General features: G+C 47.1%; 1 protein-coding gene across 1 annotated transcript; it reads left to right on the top strand.

The window, feature by feature from the left end:
* The first annotated feature begins 4,888 nt into the window (after positions 1-4,888).
* LOC310636152 (uncharacterized protein) lies at positions 4,889-15,445 on the top strand. Its single transcript, XM_083355693.1, has 4 exons — positions 4,889-5,151; positions 5,261-5,328; positions 7,421-7,550; positions 13,456-15,445. Exons 1-4 carry the CDS (start codon positions 5,046-5,048, stop codon positions 14,580-14,582), a joined length of 1,431 nt encoding a protein of 476 aa, XP_083211819.1. The 5' UTR covers positions 4,889-5,045; the 3' UTR covers positions 14,583-15,445.
* The last annotated feature ends 111 nt before the right edge of the window (positions 15,446-15,556 follow it).

Raw genomic sequence — 15,556 nt, 5'->3', positions numbered from 1 at the left:
GAGAGGAGTTGGCTGAACAAATTAACATAAATGTTGTAGTTCCCAAACAACCACATGGTGGCAGCACAATATGCACTGCATAATACTTTATGGCTGATATAACAGCACACTCCCCATCTGGTATTGTAAAATACCACTATATAATCCTATAATGATAGTTATTCAAATGCAAAAAATATTGGTGATTTGCTTGTTGTCTTCAAGACCTGAAAGACATAAAAGAGGAACATGCATATATTGCAACAATAACAACTGCAATTTCAGGCCTCAAATAGTCTAGATTAAAGTTTAAATCACTTTTCTTCTTGAACTCAGGATCCAACAAGGAAAGGCGACGAGTTCAATCTTCAAGGGGCAAAAGCAAGACAAGTTCTGTGATGGGTCTGTTGAAAGTTTATGGTGCCTTGCCTTGCAACCTTTACCTCCTCCTTACGTATGTTCCCATCATCACTGGGAATGGCTTTCACAATGAGTCCCTTGGGCCATTCAATTCTTTCAGCTTATTGGTCCTTGAGCAGAACAAGGTCTCCAACTTGGAGATTGGGGTTCTGATGTTGCCATTTTCTGCGTCCTTGCAAAAGAGAAAGATACTCCATCTTCCATCGATTCCAGAGGCAGTTGTCTTTTGCAGAGAGAGGTTTTTGGCAGAAGTGCCAGCCTTGACCATTCAGTGTCATTAGATTTGGTGTGATAGCATTGTGCAATATGGACTAACCTTGCAATGATGCGTACAAGCTTTGTCCAGTTGGAGAACCATTCAAAGCATTGACAGTCGATGATGGTGCTCTGCTCAGATCTGGTGAGAAGTGTCTTGACGTCAGGACGAATCTCTGGATCGTCAGGATCTTGAAGATTGAAGACCTCAGCTGTGCTTTCTCCTGAGGCATGAAGAGGTAATGGTGCAACTCTTTTATGGGATGCAGAACGAAGAGAGCATTATTGTGATCCTCTTGAGTACAAAGGACACTATATTCCATTTTGTGTCTGTTCCTTTGATCCCCCTGTTACCTTTATTCAGGGGTGTGGTTTTTACAGAATCGTTCTTCAAAATAGATGTTTGGAGAGGAATCTTATATTGTCAAAAGCACATGGATTGACAAGGCTTGTTGATCAGGGCAAACGTAACAGCCTCCTTCTTCCTCGCCTCTCATGGGAAATGTACCTTTTCTTCGCACTTTGCATGAGCACCTGCCTTGCACGCAGAGTCCACCAGGGGCTCCTCTGCAAAGAGAAGGCAACACAATGGGCCTCCATCATTGAGCCACTGGAGGGCGAACGCCACACATTGCTTTCCAGAAGGGAGATTGAAAGGCATTGACATCAACCGGTCTTGCCTCTTTAGGATGCTGTATTCGCTCTCTTGAGCATTTGAGCTGTGCAGAACTCTTGAAGGAAAGAGATCCAGAAAGGGCCAGGATAAGTGGCCAGATTCTTCCAGTGTGAAGGGAGGGCTCTTGAACTGAAGAAGTTAGAGATGCATCCCAAGTTCTCGTCTTAGCAATAGATAAGAAGGAACTAAGTCACTAAGGAAAGAAAGTAAAATGTCACTCAATCCAGACAAAAGAAATTGGACAAGAGCTGATATGAAAGCTTTCTCCAAATCCCATCAACAGCTACCAGGCTTGAAAATCAACAAGAATAACTGTCATCTGATGAATCAGGAAAAAGCAAGGAATTTGTTGGAGGGAAAGGATCCTAAAGTACAAACACTTTTTGAATTGCTCTTCATCTAGAGTTGGCAGCTGGCAGCTTCTGTCCTTCTGGCAAGTGCCAGCCAGCCTAATCGAGAAGGACTTAGGTCAGTATGGATGAGCGTGTACATGTGAAAAAGAACAAATATATATGTTGTACCAGTAAACGTCTGTTATTTTAAATTCACTGACTCTCCCTGTATTTTAAAGAACGATTTGTCCCTCAGGGTGTGGGTGAAACTGGCTATTTCCCAGGGCTGTGAGAGTGTGAGTGACCATAAGCTTTAAATACAACACTCTTCGGAAGTGTAACATTGCCTAAAGCAGGTTGAGGCGGCTTCCTGATCAAGGGAAACGTGAGCGCCCCCTCCTGCCCCCGCATGGGAAATGCTCCGTCTCTCCTTGTTCCAGGAGCGCTTTCCATTCACAGAAAACCCACCAGAGGGCGGCCTCTGCAAAGAGAAAGGGACTCCACGCACTTCAGCGTTGGGCCGCTGTGGCCGGTTGGGAAGGAAGTGACGTCAGTAAGCCTTGCCTTTCTAGGATGCTGGACTCTCCCTCTTTAACCCTTTGATCTTCGCAGGCGGTTAAAAAGGCTGCAAGGAAGTCTTGAAGGAAAGAGGCACAGGTGACAAAGGGGGTTGTTTGTCTGTGTTTGTGTGTATGTTTCTCTCTGTGTGTGCTAGTGTAGACCACGTACGTTGCCCTCAGGAAGAAATCCAGATGCCAGAAAGGAAAGGGGGGGAGCCTGAATAGTCCTACACGCCCTATTTCCTGGGTAGTGGGAGAGCTTGCATGGCAAATCTCAAGGAGGAAATAAGAAAAGGTTTGAAAATGCAAAAGATTATGCCTACGTTCTCACTCTGCTGGATGACAGTAAACTAGGTTCGACTCCTCTGCAGCTCAATTTGTTTTAGGACGGTAAACAGATCATTATGTTAAGCTTTGTGCATTTAAGCCTTTGTGTTTCATGTGAATTGAGCCCCTGGATCTGACTGACCTTTTTGTGCTTAGGACACATTGTATGAACCTGCCTTCCTGTGTGAAGGAAGAGAAATGGAACATCCTAATCCAGGGTCAATTGAATGGCATTACATTTTTTGTGAACTGAATGTTCATGCTTTGTTAACCTGTTCTGAGTTTTTGTATGCTGCGTGAACCCTGCTTATAGGTAAATGTAGATCTATATTTTTAAAAAGCAAGTAAAAACAATATAGAAATGATTCAAAATGCCAAATACACTGAATGGTCTTGACTGATGTCATCAGTTTACCAAGCCAGAAAAATACTTCCTTCTATGGGAATGAGTATAGATGAATGATCCAATCCACTACTTTCTAGTTGTTGGAATTTATTTTCTATCAGAGAGTTGCAAAAGGAGGTCATTTCTTCATCTTCTTGATAGACAAAGTTATCTCTTTGGCAAAGAGGGTTAATGGCTTGTTCTGATTCCCATGGCTAGATGAACATTGCTATGAATGAAAAAGAATTTGGTTTCCTTGAACTCATTTGGATTTGTGTTACAGGACGGAGAAAGAATGGCGAGCCTTCCTTTAGCAAGTGGGGGAACTGGAAAAGGCCCTTCCAGTATTCAGTCTGGAATCGGTGAGGAGATCTGGGCAAGAACTGGCCAGAAGATCCTGGACGATGGAACCATCCTTTCCCCACTTCAGTCCTGGAATTTTAGGAGCATCCGGTATCAGGAGGATGAGGGTCCCCGAGGACTTTGCAGCCGACTGCACTACTTTTGCAGCCAATGGTTGAGACCAGAAAAGCACACAAAAGCGCAGATGCTTTACCTGGTTGTTCTGGAGCAGTTCCTGGCCATTCTGCCCCTGCAGATGGAGAGCTGGGTGCGGGAGTGTGGAGCAGAGAGCAGCTCCCAGGCGGTGGCCCTGGTGGAAGGCTTCCTTCTGAGCCAGGCAGAGGAGAAGAAGGAGGAGGCTGAGTTGCAGGTGAGAGGACTTCCTCTTGGGAGCCCAGAAGGACTTGAATATAGTAATATGTTCAAATTTTTGTTTCCTTTTAAAAATATGATTAAGCTTATCAAGATATAAAACGCAAAAAAAATGAAAATAGTAGGAACTGGGGGGAATTGAAGAGAAAGACGTATAAGGTAAAGGGGAAAAAAGGAAAATGATTGACTTCTGACTCTTTAAGGTAAAGGTAAAGGTTCCCTCACACATGCGTGCTAGTCGTTTCCAATTCTAGGGGCCGGTGCTCATCTCCATTTCAAAGCCGAAGAGCCAGCGCTTGTCCGAAGACGTGTCCGTGGTCATGTGGCCGGCATGACTAGACGCCAAAGGCGCACGGAACGCTGTTAGCTTCCCACCGTAGTGGTCCCTATTTTTCTACTTTCATTTTTACGTGCTTTCGAACTGCTAGGTTGGCAGAAGCTGGGACGAGTAACAGGCACTCACTCTGTTACGCGGCACTCGGGATTCGACCCACCAAACTGCTGACATTCTGATCGACAAGCTCAGCGTCGGACTCTTTAGTGCAGTCAAACAAAATGGTAACATTACAGCCTCCGACTTCTACTTTTACATCCTTAATATATACTAGAACTAGCCATTCTATAACAAGAAACTCTCCAGAAGTGTTTTCCAAATAGAAACAAGGTTGGATGTGTTCTTTTCTTTAACTAAAGCAGTTAATTTTGCTGTCTCTGCTAGGTCCGTCAGTTTTTCCAGCAACTTCTCCATTATGGCAATTAATGTATCCTTCCGTTTTTGTGCAAAAAGCATTCTCAACATATAAAACAGCAAAGTTTGAGGTTGTTTTTCAATCTCTGTCTATTAAAGTCCCTGGTTTTGTTTTTATACCCACTTTGAGAATCTTCTTCAGTAAAATATAAATCTTACACCAGTATTTCTTTGGTTTGTCCACCAAAATGGAAAAAGGTTCCTTGTTTACATTTATATTTTGAACATGTATTTGAATTTCCTTTATACATCTTTGGCCGGTTATCACGCATTAAATAGAATTGATACATGATTTTATAAAAAATGTGTTCCAAATTATAATTTAATAGAAATTTTAAAGTTTTCACCCAAATATCTTCCTGTTGTTCAGGCACTATATTATACACAAAATTCTTTGCCATTGGATCAATGTATTCAAATTCTTAATACCTCCTTACCAGAGTTCCCTGGCATTTATACTATGTGGAGATGCTTCACTAATCTTTCTATAGTTGCTTATCCTTTCTAGAAGAAAGATTTTGCAGAGCCATTTATTTCTTACTTCTCAGCCTAATTGATCGATACTGAGTGCTTTGCAGTAAAAAAACACTTCATGTTGTTTGATGACCATTAATGCTTTTCTCCTTCATACTATGACAAGTCCTTTACAATGGACATCAGAGATCCTGAAAGAATGAGGCATCCTTCAAATCTCCCTCAAGAACTGTTTTTGAGGAGGATCTCTCAGGAAGATCCAAATCAGGACACCTCAAGAGGTAATAATAAGGTCCTTCCACTCCTCTGATAAATCCTAACTTTCTTATCTTCTGGGTTTTCTATAGCATTTCATTAATTATGCTTCTTGAAATTCTATCTCCCTCACAGGGAAGAATAGAAGGAAGTTGACGCTTTCTTTTAGAGGAACGGAAACCGTGATTGAACCTCCAGCTCAGGTAAGAGAAGAACATTCATTTACTAGATTTGTATTTTCCTTTTCCCTCGGGAAATCAGCTGATGTACATAGTAGAGGTAGTCCTTGATTTATGACCACAATTGAAACCCAAATTTTTGTTGCTAAACACATTTGTTAAGTGACCTTTGCCCCATTTTACGACCTTTCTGGCCACATGTGTTACGTCAATGACTGCAGTTGTTAAGTTTGTAATATGGTTGTTAATAATAATAATAATAATAATAATAATAATAATAATAATAATAATAATAATTTTATTTATATACCGCCCTTCTCCCGAAGGACTCAGGGTGGTGAACAGGGCAAATATATAAAAAATACAAAAATACAAAAGTTAAAAGAAAATTAAACATATGCCAGACTAAAAACAGTAAATACAAATATTAAAAATGACCATAAAACCCAACCCATCCCCCATCAGGCCAGGCCGGCTTGTTCAAATAAGAGTGTCTTCAGATCGCGACGGAAGGAGTGAAGGTCGGGCGCCATCCGGAGCTCAACCGGCAGCCGATTCCATAGCTCCGGGGCGCCCACAGAGAAGGACCTCCCCCTGGGGGCCAGCAATCGACATTCTCTGATCGGTGGCACCCTGAGGAGGCCCTCTCTGTGGGAACGCACAGGGCGGAGGGAAGTTGATGCCGGCAGCAGGTGCTCCCTAAGGTACTCCGGACCCATGCCATGTAGGGCCTTAAACACCATTACCAGTACCTTGAATCTCACCTGGAAGACAACTGGTAAGCAATGCAGCTCACGGAGCAGAGGTGTGACATGGGAGTATCGGGAGACTCCCAACACAACTCTCGCGGCTGCATTCTGTACCAGTTGGAGCCTCCGAGTGGTCCTCAAGGGCAGCCCCATGTAGAGAGCGTTGCAGTAGTCCAGGCGAGAGGTCATGAGCGCGTGAGTGACCGTACATAAAGCATCCCGGTCTAGATAGGGCCGCAACTGGCGCACCAGGCGAACCTGGGCGAAGGCCCCCCTAGTCACAGCTACTATGTGATCTTCCAAGGTGAGCCGTGAATCTAGGAGGACTCCCAAGTTGCGAGCCCTATCTACGGGGGGTAAAAGTTCACCCCCCATTGAAAGAGATGGAATGTTCTGAATATCCCGGTATGCCGGTATGCACAGCCACTCAGTCTTGTCGGGGTTGAGTTGAAGTCTGTTCCTCCCCATCCAGACCCGAACCGCCTCCAGGCAACAGGACATCACGTCGAGGGCATCACTGGGTTGGTTTGGGGTCGAAATGAAAAGCTGGGTATCATCGGCGTACTGATGATACCCAACTCCAAAACCATGGCCCAAGGACCCTCGCACTGTCATAAATATGAATCATTTGCCAAGCATCTGAATTTTGGTCATGTGGCCACGGGGATGCTGCAACAGTCGTGGGTGTGAAAACTGGGCATAAGCCATTTTTTCTGGTGCCGTTGTAACTTTGAATAATCACTAAAAACTGTTGTAAGTAGAGGACTATCTCTACTGTCTTCTTCCATTGTCCCCTCTGCTTTTGATTGGGGATTTTTTAAGGATTTTTTTTAAGACTACTACTTTAAAAACAAAACTCTTTCCCGTAATTATTCTCCCAACTTTTCAGTAAATAATGTTTTACAGATATTTTCATGGCACCCATTCTTTCTGTAATTCTTTGAGTTGCATTTGTGCAAGGATCCTCAAAAGTATTTAAATATTCACACCGGGATATTAACATTTTTAAATGCTTTATTTACAATCATTGATAAGAAAATAAGTGATTAAGAAGATAGATTTTTAAAATCCCAGGACAGTGGCCGTATAGAAATGCCAGGATCCTGAGGTTGTTCCAGAAGGAAATTGGGGTTACTTAACTGAATGGCACTGAAAATCCTACAAAAATCATTCATGTTGATGAAACCTGTCTAAAACATTTCTTCAATCAAAAGTTTTTTCTTCAGTCCACTTTCTCACCTAAACTATGGAATCCCACTAAACATAGCCATTTACCTTAGTTCATAGCTTTGCTTTGGGAATTTCTAAACAATAGGACAAATCCTATAGTCCCTCCTCAATCTGTTCTGTACTTTTTTGCCTTTCAGGAGGGTCTTCTGCCTTTTGAGGAGGTGGCTGTGTATTTCTCAGAGGAGGAGTGGTCTCTGCTGGATCCTCACCAAAAAATGCTGCATTGGGAAGTCATGCTGGACAATTATAAGAACGTGGCCTCTCTTGGTAAGGGTTTCCTATTCTGCAGTCAGGCAGTTCAGGAAGACACTTTGTAGTCAGATGCCACAGATTACTTCTTATGAAATCATCTCCAAATAGATATCCTCTCTTCAGAGGGATAAGGAAAAGTCATGCTGTTCCACTGCTTCTACGAAGGAAATAGGTCAATGGCATTCTGCTTAGATAATATTCTATACCAGGGGTCGGCAACCGGAAAAAGGCAAAGAGCCACTCAGAACCGGTTCCGTCACAAACACAAAAAAGTGGGAGCCGCAAAATGTGCACGCGCGTGCATGCACGCACGCGCATGCGCAAAACAAGGCAAAACGTGCACCAGCCCTGCCCCCATCCACCTCCAGTATGGATGGCTCTGCCAAAAGAAAAGCAGCCGAAGCAAGCCTCCCATTGAGAGAATGGGGCGGCGGAGGCTTGCAAAAGGCGTATCCAGCCTCTGCCGGCAGACACGCTTGCAGCTTGCAGAATGGCGGATCGAGCCTCTGCTGGCGGCAGAGGCTTGCAGAGCGCGGATCCAGCCTCTGCCGCCGGCGCCGTTTTGCAAGCCGCCGCCGCCCCATTCTCTCAATGGGAGACTTGCTTCGGCTGCTTTTCTTTTGGCAGAGCCATCCATACTGGAGGTGGATGGGGGCAGGGCTGGTCCCGTGACAGCCAGTCGGGCAAGCAACGCGAAGAGCGGCAGGGCTTTATTTTTGCACCGTGGAGCTCCCCCTCCCCCCAAACTCCCCCTCCCTCCCACTTCCCAGAGCTGAATACAGGGTATTAACCGGCGGCGGAGGCTTGCAGAACGGCAGATCGAGCCTCTGCCGGCGGAGTTTGGAGTTGGGTAAGGAAGCGCAAAATTCAGGAAGGAAAGCGGGGCGGCGGGCGAACGGGAGACCTGCCGACGTTTGGGGAGGTTTGGGGAGGTGCACGCCGGGGAAAAGGCTGGGAGAGGAGGGGGTCCGGGCTGGGGGGGAGGGATGGGGTGGGGGAGAAGGAGGCTTCCCGGGCTGGGGGGGAAGCAGAAGCGAGGGATCAGGACTCCTCCTGCTTGGCTGCTGCCGCCGCCGCCACCACTCCTACGGCCGCCGCCACCTGCTCTCTCGGCTGGTTGCTTTCTGCTTCTCTCACCTGCCCTGCCCCCCCGCCTGCCCTCCTTCCTGCCTTCCTTCCCTCCGCCTCGCCTTCCCCGCTCCCGCGTTTTCCCTCTCCCCGCCTCGGATTCGGGGTGATTCCCCGGGAGAGGGCGATGGGATTCCAGCAAGCTTTCAAGCCTTCTCGGCGGTCTCCGGCACGGCTCAGGAAGCGTTTCTGTGCCGCCCGGCCGGAGCCTTTGCCTCCTTCCCTCCCCCAAGCGAGGCGTCCTTTTTCAAGTTGCAAAACCAAGCGGGGTGAAGCGGGCTGTCGGGAAAGACATTCAGGAGGGTCATCCTGGAGAGGAGAGGGAGCGGGAGAAGGAGGAGGAGGTGATCGACTCGCCCGACCCAGTCCGGGCCGGCCAGCCCCGTAACATCCGAGCTTGCACCGCGGGCGGAGAGGCAGGAAGCCAAGAGGAAGAAGACCGCCAGGAAGCTGCCTCTGCAGCCGCCGCCTCCTCCTCCTCCTCCTCCTCCGCCGCCGCCTCTGTCTCTGCCGCTGCTAGGAAGGCTGCCGGTGCTGCGGCCGCCTCTGCCACTGCCTCCTCCGCCACCAGGGCCCGACCGGAGGTGTCGCCGCTGGAGGAGGAGGAGGCGGCAATGTCTTTCCCGACAGCCCGCTTCACACCGCTTGGTTTTGCAACTTGAAAAAGGACGCCTCGCTTGGGGGAGGGAAGGAGGCAAAGGCTCCGGCCAGGCGGCACAGAAACGCTTCCTGAGCCGTGCCGGAGACCGCCGAGAAGGCTTGAAAGCTTGCTGGAATCCCATCGCCCTCTCCCGGGGAATCACCCCGAATCCGAGGCGGGGAGAGGGAAAACGCGGGAGCGGGGAAGGCGAGGCGGAGGGAAGGAAGGCAGGAAGGAGGGCAGGCGGGGGGGCAGGGCAGGTGAGAGAAGCAGAAAGCAACCAGCCGAGAGAGCAGGTGGCGGCGGCCGTAGGAGTGGTGGCGGCGGCGGCAGCAGCCAAGCGGGAGGAGTCCTGATCCCTCGCTTCTGCTTCCCCCCCAGCCCGGGAAGCCTCCTTCTCCCCCACCCCATCCCTCCCCCCCAGCCCGGACCCCCTCCTCTCCCAGCCTTTTCCCCGGCGTGCACCTCCCCAAACCTCCCCAAACGTCGGCAGGTCTCCCGTTCGCCCGCCGCCCCGCTTTCCTTCCTGAATTTTGCGCTTCCTTACCCAACTCCAAACTTTCTCTAGCGCCCCTGTGCTTTAGGAGGGGGAACCAAAGGCGGAGCCGTTTCTCTCTCTCCCCCCCCGCTTTTGCCGCTCCCCCACCCAACCAGTATCCCGCTTCTCCTTCCTCGGCAGCTTTGCAGATGGGCCACACACACACACACACACACACACACACACACACACACACAAAAGCACAGAGAGTTCCCCTTCCCCTTGTACAGGAATGAAAGGCCCCCCGAAGGAAGCCCAGCCTCTTCACCGCACCGATCCGCTGAGGAGGAAAAAAGCTTATTTCTATTGCCACGTGCAAACTAAATTAAAACAACTTGGGAAGCTCGCCCGTGGGCTGCATTTAGAAGGATTTGGGGGCTTTTGTGATTTGCTTCGCCTACAAGTGCCTTAACCACGACTAGCCCATGGCTCCAATTCAACAAATTCCCCAAACAACGCAATTCCTTGCAGCGATGCGGACAAGAGGGAAAGGAAGCCCAGCGGCCGGACTGCGCTCCCGCCCTGCCTCCCCAAGGGCTCGTGCGCGTCCTAATGGCTTGCGCGGGCCTCTTGCAAGGTTGCTGCCCCTCGTGAGCCCGCTGGCTCCGTCTCTCTCTCTCTCTTCCTTCCTCCCTCCCTCGGTCTCCCCATCCCCCTTTTCCGGCTCAGCCCCACTTCACAAGGAGACCAAAACGGGGACATCATGGCAGAGCGGAGGAGACACAGGAAGCGGATCCAGGTACCGGGCTGGCTTATCTCCTCCCTCTTTTCGCAACCGCTCTGCGGGATGAGTTTCCCTTTTCCTTCTGGCTCACCCCCCCCCCCGCCGGGTCACCCTTCCCTCCTCCCCCTCCGCCTCCTCCGAGGCCGCCGCCAGTCAGCATCTCTCCTACCGTTTCTGCAGCTTTTCCGTCGCCCCCGCCGCCGCTCCCCCTTCCCCGCGGAGCCGGCCGCATCCAGCGCCTTCTTCCTCTGGAGGGGAAATCGTGGCCCCTCCAGTTCCCGCTTCTTTGGGCCAAGCGCCGCCTTGAAGGTTTGGAGAGCTGCGCGCGCACCTCCACCCGTTCGGAGAGGTGCGCGCGCACCAGGCGACTGGGAGCCGCAGGAGACGGCTCAAAGAGCCGCATGCGGCTCCGGAGCCGCGGGTTGCCGATCCGTGTTCTATACCATTTGTTTTTCTATTTCTATTTAAACATATTAGTGACAAAGTAATTCCTTGGTTTGCAGTAATACCAAACTTCATCAAACAATTTTCAGCTATTTTGGCCCAGATACTTCCGTATCAATCCTATCAAGAATTGCCACTCAGGTTTTTTGACTTAATGCCTTTATTCTGGAACTGTGAACTGAGATGCATTATAGTTCTGATCCAGACAGCATAAACTCCATGAAAATGGTTTTAAACAAATATTTATTGTCCAGGAATTCTAAGCAGGGACTTACTTTGCAGTAGATACATCTGGTCATAGTCATATCTGTCCATTCTCGTAGGTAAAAAGGAATAAGCCCCATCTCAGCTAGGCATAGTAATGGATGCCAATCGAAGCTTGCATGATGCTTGATTAGACAAGGGCTTTAACCATCCTGGCACATAGCCAGGACATTCTGTAATAAACTTTGAAGCTCCTCCAACTGACTCGATAAGATATAGGACTGACTAACAACTAGACTACATTTCCCAGAGGCCATCTCTTAAGGAGACAGCGTTTAACCCTATAAATGCTAAAACACAGTTCTTAATTCCTAAGCTAGCTATTTAATGCAGGGCTTTTCAACCTTTTCACCCATTGTACCACTTTTAGGATATGGCAACATCTGAGTACCACCAGTTGCCCTAGCAAGGTGTCAAAAAGTTGATGACCAAAAAAAAAGGAAAAAAAAGATGAAGTACAGGTAGTCCTCGACTTACAACAGTTCGCTTAGTGACTGTTCAAAGTTACAAAGGCACTGGAAAAAGTGTCCCCCAAGCCACAGCCGAGCAAGACACCTGCCTGCCTGCCCGGCGGCGCTCTTCCTCCTGTCTGAGGTTTTCATTGTTGTGAGCATTTCTGTTGAGGATTGGCAGCAGGGGTGGGGGGTGTTTGGTTTTTATTCCGTCTGCTGGGTGGTTGCAGCAGGTTTTGGTCACTTCACATGACCCTGGGACACTGTGACTGTCATAAATATGAATCAGTTGCCAAACATCTCAATGTACATCACAAGACCCTGGGGATGCTGCAACATTCCAGCTGATCGGCGTTTCTTCTGGGCTCAGCAGTAGCACCGGGATCAGCACTGAGCTCCAGCTGGAGACTGGCGCTGATTCTGGCGCTTCCACTGAGCCCTGACAGCCCTGCAGCTCCAGCCATCTCTCGCTCAGGTGGTGCTGCCATCGGTTCAGGTCATTCCCCTCTCCTGCTACCAATTTTCTAGGATGGTCGTATACCACCTGCCAGGTGCCAATGTACCACAGGTGGTACCCGTACCACTGGTTGAAATGGACCAGAGTTACATACTGGTCCAGCACAGCCTTTTACAAGTTTTTATGCCTCATGAATAGTGATATTATCATTTGTATACCAAACCGTTATAATTATACAAATATACAATATATTGGAATCTGGCAAAATACCTGAAGGCAATTACAGGTAGTCCTCGAGTTACGAATATAATGGAGCCTGCCCATTTCATTCGTAACTCAAAAATTCATGGGAATAAATCTTGTACCTCGAAGAAGATCACCTCCTGTTTTCACCCACATATTTGCTAATTGAATGCATGGGAACTAGGCGGTTCATTATTTGCACATGAGGTATCTCGGGGAAGGCCGTGGAGGGCCTAGTGATGGAACAGGCCCCCAAGGCCTCCACGATTCACAAAGATATCTCATGCTTCCCCCTCCATTTCTGCCGTGGCAGATTGACTTATCTTGAAAAGACCCATCTCTTCTCTGCCAGGTTCCTGCTTTTGAGGAGGGTCAACGGAAGCTCCTATGTGCTGTAATATCTTGCGAGTTCAGGTACCCATCCTCTTTTGCAGAGAATGAGTGCCTGAACTCTCACGACGCTTGTGGTGCCTATCTCCTGCTCACCCCCACCCCGAACTCGAGCCACATGGCCACCGCCCTTGGCTTCTGTTCTGCCGAATTGGGCCTCCGGAGGCAATTGGAAGCCTCCCCCAGCTTCCGTTCAATTCTCTGTTACAGAAAAAGAGGCCTAACCTACTGTGAGATCATTCGAAATCAGTAGTGTGAGATCTCACATCACTGATCTCATGTGATCTTGCGTTACTTTAGGCTTCCATTTTCTGTGAAAGCACCAAAGGCCTAGAACAGCCAAGAAAGCAAAGGTGCATACCCACAGTCCTAGTGACTCTAGGGAGACTGGGGTGCGGGGGGAGGAATTAGCTAGGGTGAATGTTGCAGTGCTACTGTGGACATTCCTAAGGGTGAATGACTGCCATAGTGTGGAAACATTCGTAATTTCAGGAGTTTTTCGTAAACACTACTGGGAGATTATCATATAAATTCGAACGTTCGCTAAGGGAAGGTTCATAACTCAGGGATTATCTGGTTTCTGACAGAGTGATCTTTTCCCCTAACTTTCTATCACTTTCATTTCTCTTTTCCTTTGAAGGTGGTAATGAGAATGACAATAAAGTCGCTAGAGAACCAATGAAAGTGTTCAAACAAAGAGACGTAATGGAGAAGCCTGCAATTCGGACAGGATTCCAAAGGCAGGAAAGAAACTCTTCAAATAATTGGAATAAAGAAAGCTCATCTTCCATTTATGCACAGATTCAGGACTTTATTGATCAACGAGGAAAAATAAAGAAAAAATACATTGGGAAAGGTTTAAGACTATTCAAAGATACAATAGATGTAAACGAGCACTATCTAACCCAAGTCAAAGGACAAGATTATATATCCAAAGACAAAGGAAAAAATTACAATTGGACTTTCACACTTCCTCAAGAACTTGGGTCTGTTATGTCACAGAAAAGTTTTCACATGGGAGAGAAGCCAAATAAATGCACTGAGGATGGAAATAAGACTGTTTATAAAAGGATAAGCACAAGGGAGAAGCTATATAAATGCAGGGAGTGTGGAAAGGACTTCAGCAAACCAAGTCATCTTACATCCCATGAAAGGATCCACGTAGGAGAGAAGCCATATAAATGCATGGAGTGTGGAAAGGATTTCAGAACAAGCTGGGAAGTTACATCCCATCAAAGGATCCACACAGGGGAGAAGCCGTACAAATGCATGGAGTGTGGAAAGGGCTTCAGAACAAACAGTCATCTTACATCCCATCAAAGGATCCACACAGGGGAGAAGCCATATAAATGCTTGGAGTGTGGAAAGGGCTTCACCAACCAGAGTCGTCTTACATCTCATCAAAGGATCCACACAGGAGAGAAGCCATTTAAATGCATGGAATGTGGAAAGGGCTTCAGTCAACACAGTAAACTTACATCCCATTTAATGATACACACAGGGGAGAAGCCCTATAAATGCATTGAGTGTGGAAAGGGCTTCAGGGCAAACAGTGAACTTACATCCCATCAAAGGATACACACAGGGGAGAAGCCATATAAATGCATGGAGTGTGGGAAGGGCTTCACCCGAAATAGTCATCTTATTTGCCATAACAGAATCCACACGGGAGAGAGGCCATATAAATGCATGGAGTGTGGGAAGGGCTTCACCCGAAATAGTCATCTTATTTCCCATAAAAGAATGCACACGGGAGAGGCCATATAAATGCATGGAATGTGGAAAGGGCTTCAGTCAACACAATAAACTTACATCCCATCAAAGGATACACACAGGGGAGAAGCCCTATAAAGTGTGGAAAGGGCTTCGGCCGACACCATACTCTTACTTCCCATAACATGATGCGTAGCTGTTAGAAGTCAATCCCCAAAACAAAGATACATTTGGGTGAGAATGTATGCTAATTATAACTTAGTGAGCTCAGTCTGTGGATTTCCAATGTACACAGACTGAATTCTGAAAAGAGGGTTGGTTTTCCTTCTAACTTAGAGGCCTAGAGAGATGAATTTAGTAATGAAAATAAAAACAATGGGCATGTTCCATTATAATTATTATCTATAAGTTTTTGAATTTATGTGTATACATGTTCATTTTATTTTATTTTTTTAGTAATGCGCTTCCTGCTCCCCAATTGTCATGTTTCTCCCACTTGGTCATAGCTCTCAAAAGGATGTGAAGACATTCAAAAGGTGCTGCTTTCCCAAGCACAAATGAAAAAATAAAAGAAAAATCAAATGTATTCACTTGGTGTAGAACTGGGGCACCCCAAAAGTAATCAAATTTGCATACTCAGTGTACAACTGAGACCTGAGTCAACCAGTATCTATAGAGAAAGAGGGAACATTATTCATTCCAAGGCCTGAAGATGTATGAGGGAATTGTTACATGCCCATCAATGTTTAACGTCTGGGAAGAACTGAAACGACGAATTCCTCTCTCAAAAACGAAGCCAGAATGACCAGAAGCCCCACAAGTGATTGTGCAATTTTTTTTCAAGCATTTTGTTATTCTATAGTGTGATGAGGGCTGAGAAGAAGTCTAAATTTGATTTAAATAAAATTAAATATCAATTCTGTGGTTATGTTCGAGTCATGTATTATACTCATGTATTAAACTCTAGTTGCTTTAAAAATGTATTAACACATGAAAGTTTTTGGAAGGATTTGAGAAGCTCATGTTTG

This window comes from Vipera ursinii, assembly GCF_947247035.1.
Source record: "Vipera ursinii genome assembly, chromosome: 2".
Lineage (NCBI taxonomy): Eukaryota > Metazoa > Chordata > Lepidosauria > Squamata > Viperidae > Vipera > Vipera ursinii.
This window is presented reverse-complemented; position numbering and strand designations above follow the sequence as displayed.

Coding starts and splice junctions, on each gene's coding strand:
- LOC310636152 (XM_083355693.1), top strand. CDS start 5,046: ATGGACATCAGAGATCCTGAAAGAATGAGGCATCCTTCAAATCTCCCT. Junction 5,152..5,260: donor AAATCAGGACACCTCAAGAG/GTAATAATAAGG, acceptor TCTCCCTCACAG/GGAAGAATAGAAGGAAGTTG. Junction 5,329..7,420: donor TGATTGAACCTCCAGCTCAG/GTAAGAGAAGAA, acceptor TTTGCCTTTCAG/GAGGGTCTTCTGCCTTTTGA.